The sequence below is a fragment of the Oncorhynchus mykiss genome, chromosome 4 (genome assembly GCF_057628025.1).
Source record: "Oncorhynchus mykiss isolate SJ-2025 chromosome 4, ASM5762802v1, whole genome shotgun sequence".
Lineage (NCBI taxonomy): Eukaryota > Metazoa > Chordata > Actinopteri > Salmoniformes > Salmonidae > Oncorhynchus > Oncorhynchus mykiss.
In genome coordinates this window covers 44,663,452-44,672,157 of record NC_143025.1, presented here as the reverse complement: position 1 = coordinate 44,672,157, position 8,706 = coordinate 44,663,452, and the positions used below count along the sequence as shown (strand labels likewise).

At 40.6% G+C, this 8,706-nt stretch overlaps 1 protein-coding gene across 2 annotated transcripts; it reads right to left on the bottom strand.

Moving 5' to 3' along the window:
• Positions 1-3,549: 3,549 nt before the first annotated feature.
• LOC110521845 (uncharacterized) lies at positions 3,550-8,436 on the bottom strand. 2 transcript variants are annotated; one of them, XM_021599761.3, is made up of 5 exons: positions 8,028-8,436; positions 5,188-5,256; positions 4,804-4,894; positions 4,531-4,607; positions 3,550-4,447 (listed from the first exon to the last, which is right to left on the bottom strand). In XM_021599761.3, exons 1-5 carry the CDS (start codon positions 8,070-8,072, stop codon positions 4,406-4,408), a joined length of 324 nt encoding a protein of 107 aa, XP_021455436.2. In that variant the 5' UTR covers positions 8,073-8,436; the 3' UTR covers positions 3,550-4,405. The 2 variants fall into 2 exon arrangements, with proteins under 2 accessions (XP_021455436.2, XP_021455435.2); XM_021599760.3 differs by lacking the exon at positions 8,028-8,436 and adding an exon at positions 6,540-6,885.
• Between the last annotated feature and the right edge of the window lie 270 nt (positions 8,437-8,706).

Genomic DNA, 8,706 nt, shown 5'->3' with positions numbered 1-8,706 from the left:
GTCTGACCTTTATTTCCTTTGTTTTGTATTTATTTAGTATGGTCAGGGTGTGAGTTGGGTGGGCAGTCTATGTTTGTTTTTCTAGGTTTTGGGTATTTCTATGTTTCGGCCTAGTCTGGTTCTCAATCAGAGGCAGGTGTCATTAGTTGTCTCTGATTGAGAATCATACTTAGGTAGCCTGGGTTTCACTGTGTGGTAGATCGTGCCGATATTTCCCTTTATGCAGTGATTCTGAAAGTAAAAAATGGCTCAACATAACCCACTCTCCCCTACCTGGCTAACAGTAGGCTCGTTGGCTGTCAATAAGATAAGAAAAGGCAAACATAGTGAGGGATAAAGAAGGTTTGAGGAAGGCTTTAGGCAATAAAAAGTCATTTATACTCTAATCTTACCATTTTCTATTGCATCTTATATATTTTGGGCTATGGTGATGCGCTGGTTGATTATTATTCATAAGGCAGTCTACAGAAGACAGCTCTACCAAGGTGGCTGCAATGTCAACTGGAGCAGCAGTACCCCTTAGCACCAGGTGGCAGTAGAGGGGCATGAGATACAGTACCATGCATTGTGGCTCTCTGGGAGGTGCTGTGGAGAGTGTTTCTCTCTCTCTCTCTCTCTCTCTCTCTCTCTCTCTCTCTTCTGTCTGTCTGCCAGGGAACTAAAGCCTGGGTTCAGAACACACACACATTATACTGCTCCCTCTGCATACACAGAGAGAGAGAGAGAAAGTGAGAGGTGAGATATTGAGGGATTTCTAGAATCAAGGCATTCCATTTGGATGTGCGGCACATACATTATGTTCAGAGGACACAGTAGGGTTCGCTACACTGAAAGGAAGAGATAGGTTACAGAACATAGGAGCCAAACAAACCTTTTGGACTTGTTCACTGCTCTGGATCCTGGTGCATGCCTGATGCCCGGTTAGAAACAATACTTAAACACAGCAGCAAAAATACTGGTGACTTAGTGGCTGCATTCAACTCTCTTCCCTGTGCAGCTTTTCCACCCAGCCGGACAGACAGCTCTGGGAAGAACTTGTTGATTTGTGAGTAACTGAAATGGTCTGTGTAATTTGGGTGAATTACGGTAAATGGAGCACATTCTACTATGTGTGTAATTTGGGGTTATGGAGCTAGGGAACTATTAGAGTGTGCAATTTGAGTTAGCTAAATGTTGGTGTAGCTACATTGATATGTTTCAAATCATATGTTGGTGAGGGTAGCAGTGTAATTTGCTTTTCATTGTCTTTTTTATTGGGAAAGCAATGAGGGATCAGGATTGAAATATGTTTGCACTCATCAGTACAAAAACTCACTCTAGCTACAATATCACTGTGACATAGCAAAATATGTAGAACAGGATAGCATTGCATTTTGTGTGTGTGTGTGTGTGTGTGTGTGTGTGTGTGTGTGTGTGTGTGTGTGTGTGTGTGTGTGTGTGTGTGTGTGTGTGTGTGTGTGTGTGCGTGTGTGCGTGTGCGTGTGTGTGTGCGTGTGTGGTAAAGTGTCTTGGCATGCATGAGGAAATACAGTGTTAATCTGTGAACCAGTGAGCCACTAACCTTCAGCCTCACACTGACTAGTTGACTGCTTTTTTTAGCACTCTCTAGCTGACACACAAACATACAAACATATGCATACACACACACGCACACATATGTGTAACTAACTGGACTAACACAAATTTCATTTGTGGAGTTTCTTTCCTTCTTAATGCGTTTGAGCCAGTCAGTTGTAGTGTGACAAGGGAGGGTTGGTATACAGAAGATAGCCCTATTTGGTAAAAATCCATATTATGGCAAGAACAGCTCAAATAAGCAAAGAGAAACGACAGTCCATCATTACTTTAAGACATGAAGGTCAGTCATTCAGGAAGATTTCAAGAATTTGAAAGTTTCTTCAAGTGCAGTCGTAAAAAACATGACGCGTTATGATGAAACTGGCTTTCATGAGGACCGTCACAGGAAAGGAAGACCCAGAGTTATCTCTGCTGCAGAGGATGAGTTCATTCAAGTTACCAGCCTCAGAAATTGCAGCCCAAATAAATGCTTCACAGTCTTCAAGTAACAGACACATCTCAACATCAACTGTTCAGAGGAGACTGAGTAAATGAGGCCTTCATGGTCAAATTGCTGCAAAGAAACCACTACTAAAGGACACCAACAAGAAGAAGAGACTTGCTTGGGCCAAGTAACACGAGCAATGGACATTAGTCCTTTGGTCTGATGACACTGGTGGCAACTCCTTCAAGACTGTTGGGAAAGCATTCCAGGTGAAGCTGGTTGAGAGAATGCCAATAGTGTGCAAAGCTGTCATCAAGGTGAAAGGTGTATATATACATATATATGTATGATGCTTCATTAGATGAGTGTTTAATCCACGCCAATCTGTTTCTGATTTAAAATAATTTAGATCAGAATGTGTAGTAGCCTAATTTGAACAACAATTTTCCGTAGCAGTACCCCCCATTGAATAATATTGCATGTGTTCCACAATACATTATAAAGACTGTTCCCTTCTGCTTTACACCTTAGAATGTTGATATCTCGGCCTATGTTGATATTCTGAATAGATAGATACTTCAGTAATCCACAACCTCCAAGGCTATTTATCAAAGATGAGTTATGTCGACACAGCCGTCTAGAGGGAAACAGAAAACATTAGCGAGATGTTTTCCTGAAATAGAAAAATATATTGTTTTTCCACTTGTTGAGGAGGCAGTAGCAGCATTGGAGGAGGAACCGCAACAGTTTCTTTCTGCTCTCTGGTTGACGGCTTCTTATTATTAGCATTGCATAGCTGCTTCTCTCGCTCTGCAATAGAAAAAAAGGAGAACCAAGGCACTCTTCATAGCGCTCTTCAAAGTTCCTTTATTGCTATGGCATGTTCAGTGGAACAACTTTTAAAACTCTGACTCGTTTCGGCATGGCTTTCGTCAAGGAGTGAGGTTGTTAGTTTGTGTCTGTGCTTAAGTTCTTAATAGCCCCACAGGAAAATCACAGAACCAACAGCTGCATTGGCAATTTCCACTACTCTCCACACCTCTCAGAAACACCTGACTACTGCACAATGTGACAGGAAGCGGTTTTATGTCTGTTTATATCCCACCTGAAACCATGTTACCACATAAAGCACAACCACAGTGACTCTAGACACGTGGCAGGCAAAGGAATGAGCTGTAGTACTGCTTTTAACATAATGAGTGTGTGATTATGTAACTTGTAAGGGAGGACAATGAAGTTGTATTATATTTGTGTTTGTCTGGTTATTATCATGTCATAGTACGGTAATTGATTGATGTAATAACATGGAAGTTTATACATTGAGCAGATTAATACTGTTAGGTTTCTTTTTGATTTCAGCATCTACTCTTCTAATGTCAAATGAAAAGATACAGTCCATTGGGCAAATAATGGTCATAAAATATTTCCCTGGTTATTTCCTCGAAATTAACCCATTAGAGCATGCATGTGGAACTGAACAATTAGCACTTCCTGTATTGATGTGTGATATTTGGTGTTCAAAGAAATGTGTATCGGAAGAAAAAGGATTCACTCAGGTAAATTTATTAAATGCAATATAATTGACCAGATCTTGAAGTCTTTAAGCCAAGGCATGAGTCATTTACATTGATATACAGTTCTAACAGGCCAATAAAACAGATGAACAGCATGTCTGAAAAAGGTACTTTTATAGATTATAGATTATTGATTATAGAGCCAAAAGCTGCATGATGATTTTCCTAGTTGAAGTGGCTGACTGTAACATTATGAAACCCCATCTATAATGGGTCAAAAATACAAAAAAATAAGAAATAAACAAATCAGAAAAAAATAAGAACTCACAAAATAAAATGCAGGTTTATTGTCATACAAGAAATTCACACATACATTACACAGGCCATAACAGACAGCCATTTAACAGACAGAAAATAAACCTATTTTCTTTGGCCTTGCCATCTCATACAAACCAACTTTGTATGGTACAACTAAAGTACAATTACAAAGTTACTGGAATGCTTTGAATTGAATTGTTTTCTGAAATGTGTACAAGTTTGTGTTGAGATAGCATGGCATGGTCAAACCACAAGTAAAGTCTATTTCATAGAGAAGCATCAACTTCAAAGCACCGTTTGGTAACCAGAGATCACTGTCGAAAAATGGCTGACCTCCTAACAATATGTACAAAAATATAAAATGTAAATAAAAATACAAACAAATTCTCATTTTAAAGTACTGTATCTTGTTAAGAAGGTAGAACTTTGAAGTCTTGGGTTTTCTAAAAAAAATTGCAGTTTTGTGTGTGTGTACACGGACGTTGAGCTCTACTTGATGATGACCACAGTTTCCCTCCAAAACGTTCGGAGAGAGGTTGCAGCAGCTTCCAGGGGGTTGAACACACAACTCTTAATCATCGGTGGTTTTCTGCTTCTTTGTTCCAACATCATCCTGCAAAGAACAAGTCAATATGTGATCAGTCATTTCAGTTTCTACATGTAAATGCAATAGATAGATTCAAGTTGTTGCATTACCTCGTCATCATCGTCATCTTCTGCCACCCTCTTGCCTGCACGACCCTCGACCTCATCGTCCTCATCTTCTTCATCAACTTCAGAGAGGAAGGCAGGTTTAGATTCTTGCAGTTACAGTTCATGCCACATAGAGGGCGCTCCAACAAAACAATTTCTCAGGCAGACTGCCTCAAGACTAGTACAGGCAAATACACATCACTGCCACTAGGTGCATATGTCAACATGTAATGGATACTCTGTCATCCTAGCGTTGTGAAAGACCAGATCACTTACCCTCAGCATCATCTTCCTCATCCTCCTCCTCTCCCACATCATCATCATCCTCCTCTAGATCATTGTCTTGATCACCATTCTCCTCAGCCTCCTGTGGAAAAACAATACAATGCATCTGATATGTTAGTCTCCAGGGAAGAATAAATGTTGGATGACACTATTATTTCGAGGTGAAAGTAATAACCAGATGATATCTTGTTAGTAATAAAAACAAAAGAAAACATGAGTTGCCTCAGATTTACTTCTACAAATACCTTTTTAAAAGGACAATGAAGAAGACAGGTGAGAACAGGTGTAAAGAAGCTGATAGTTCCATCTTAAAGGTAAAATGTGGAAAAGGGTATATTAAAAGTAAAAGGTAAAGTCTTAAAGGTGAAGTCTTACATCTTTTCCATTGGCTGGGGTCTCTTTTCCATTTTCTGCCTCTTCAACAAGCTTCTTCTCTTTTAGGTCCTGGGGAAAAGTGAAAATGAGAGACTATGTTTAAGTCGTGTTGTTTGTCACATGTTGGATAAAATATATATCACAGGTTCAATCAAGGTTTCACGACTTCAGATTTATTTCTAGAGTTGATTGTGGTTTTGATGACTTCTACCTAAATGAACGGAAGGTTGAGAAGGTTGTCACACGCACACGCATGCGCACACACACACACACATAGTGGCATAGTTAAAGTGGCACTAGCCACTTTAACTATGCCACTTTGTTTACATACTCATCTCATATGCACTCAATACCATCTACTGTATCTTGCCTATGCCGCTCTGTACCATCACTCATTCATATATCTTTATGTACATATTCTTTATCCCCTTCCACTTGTAGTAGTTTTGGAATTGTTAGCTAGATTACTTGTTGGTTATTACTGCATTGTCGGAACTAGAAGCACAAGCATTTCGCTACACTCGCATTAACATCTGCTAACCATGTGTATGTGACAAATAAAATTTGATTTGATACATACACACCCCCTCTCTCCCTCCAACCTCACCTAAACCTGTGAATGCTTTCGTTTTTCATTTGAAATGCAACACTTGGTTGCATTTCTGCTCTACTCCCCGCCAACTTTTGGAGATCTAATAGAAGCGTTGCATCCTGACACCATGATGGAATTGAGTTCAACGATAACTGTAGTTCAGTCAAGGACCCATCTAATGGGACGCTATGAAGACACGCCCGGAAAAAGACTACAATTCCCGTTGAACCCTGGTAGGTTATTTTAACACAGCCAATAAGAGCGTGCAAACGAACACTACCAGAAGGAGGCTGACTAAATTAACTCCAGGGAAGTGAGACAATAGCGCATAGAAGGGATTTGCGTTTGATTGACTTTCCATTCTACAAATGAAGACAATAAGGTTTGTAATCAATCAAAAACCATTCTGATCGGGTGTTGGTGTTGCAGGCTATGTTTAGGCCTTTCACTTGAAGGACAAAAGCACTTTTTCCAATAGTCCTTTTTAGTGCCCAAAATAAAATAAAGATTTTCTTACCGTCATTAGTTTTAACATCTTCCTATAAGGACATTTATTATTTAGTCTGAGTAATGCTGAGCCCATACGCCGGTAAGCAGCTACATATCCCTGTACCCTCCACCTTCAACAATACATGTACATGCCAATATTGTATTGTAGCCTACCTATAGGCAACTACGCACAGCGGCGCCGCCGTTCCAACAGCGAAGGAAACTAAGCATACTTTTCATCCTATAGGCTAACAGAGAGACATCAACATACTAGCTTTGTTTTATCATCACCGGGGATCGTTTGAGCAGCATATGGTCCCTTGTGGCTCAGTTGGTAGACCATGGTTTTAGGTTCGATTCCTACGGGGGACCAGTACGGGAAGAAAGTACGAAACCTCACTACTGTTATTCGTTCTGGATAAGAGTGTCTGCTAAATTACTAAAAATGTTAAATGTAAGAAGTAGCGCGCCATTGGTTCAGCAGGTAGAAACTATGCCTTCGAGAGGCAGTGTTGGTTTTGTCGTGAACGCCCCCCGCCCCCTCTCTCTCTCTCTTTCTCTCTCGCTCTCTCTCTCTCGCTCGCTCTCTCTCTTTCTCGCTCTCTCTCTCTAAATAGGGTTACGCTGTAAAGGAGCTGGTGTGTGTGAGTGAGAGAGAGAGAGAGAGAGAGAGAGAGCGTGGTAATGGACACAGTTCAACTTTTCGCTCGCACTCACGTCTGACACTGGTTATTCCTATCGTTATTGGCGCCACCAAAGCCCACATATACACTCAACTGATGCTCTTAAACCGGAAGGCTCCGGAGCTCCGATCGAGGCACTGTCACATTGCGCGCAGACAAGCCTGGTGGAATGAACACATCGGGTGGCTTATCCATGTCAATACAGCCAGTAAATCACTCAACATTAACACTGAGCTTTAATACAGGAGCAGCTATCGTTACTCCGTTTGCAATTATGCAAAAATAATTACGGTCTTAAACCTCCCTCTCTAAATCATCTCGTACTTAGGTCGGATATAATTGTTTTATGTTGGTTAAGTTGTTAAACATTTACGCGCTGTTTAAATCCCTTTCACCTCATTCTGTATTCTAAAAGGCGCGATGCTTTTATGCCCGAGCCATTCCCCATAAACTTCTATATCAATATCATATACTCCATGAAACCACATCCAAAAACAATGGGCTATATTCAAGTAGCAAGTTATGACAGACCGGTGCGTGGAACAAAATCGGAGAACGGATCAATAGTCACTGTAGCAGCCGTGATTGCGTCCGGTAACTGCAATGTAGCCTATGATATTAGATGTAAACAAAGGTAATTCATCAAAATGGTAAACCAGACGTGCGTGTGTGATTGAGTTATTCAAAAGAGCAGAAAATCGGTGTTCAAGAGAACGGACACGTTAGCATTAACAAAGAACCGCGCGCAGACTGTTATACTCTGGGCAAAAAAAGGCATCGCTTGGCGTGTATGTTTCAATAGACTAGTGAGTGAGTGCAACTTTCGATAAATATTGTTTGCCAACATTTTATCTAATATAACAGAGATCTCCAATAAAATTGTTTCTATTTCAATATCCGCAACAGAAGACACATCCAAAGCCAGTTAGGTTTAATGAAGCTCGGCTGAACACTTGTTCCAGCTTCCGATAGTTGTTCTCCATTCAAAATCTTTAGTCCGGAATAGATTTAAATGAAAGAAAGTGTAGAAGTTGTCATTTATTCATCACTCAGGTCACAAATTGCCGTCCACTTACCTTGGCAGAGATCTCCGTACTAGTTTCGACTTTTGCGTCAGCCATGTTTCTGTCTTAGCCTAATGTAACAAATGTTGAGATCATAAAGAATATTTATAAATAATGATACAATCCACTCAGTCCGACCACTGTAAAAGAAAAAAAGATATCCAATAGTGCCAGTGGCATATGGCTCGATAGGGGAACCTTTAATATACAGTTCTGGGTGGAGTCGGGGGACGGCCAGTGCGTTATGATTGGTCCATAAATAGGAACATTTCTAGCCCGGATTGGTCCGAGGGGAACAATGGACAGTATTTTCAGAGAGGCGCTCACGCCCCCTAACCAGTCTCTCCGAATCATTGCTTTGACGAGTAGTTGTCCGCCCCACCGCGCTGGGATCGATGACCCCCATAGCATAGGCTACTCTCTGTCAACACAAGATTACATCAAATCAAATTTTATTGGTCACATACACATGGTTAGCAGATGTTAATGCGAGTGTAGCGAAATGCTTGTGCTTCTAGTTCTGACAGTGCAGTAATATCTAACAAGTAATCTAACAATTTCCCAACAACGACCTAATTAATACACAAATCTAAAAGGGTGAATGAGAATATGTACATATAAATATATGGATGAGGGATGGAGGAGCGGCATAGACAAGGTGCAATAGATGGTATAAAATACAGTATATACA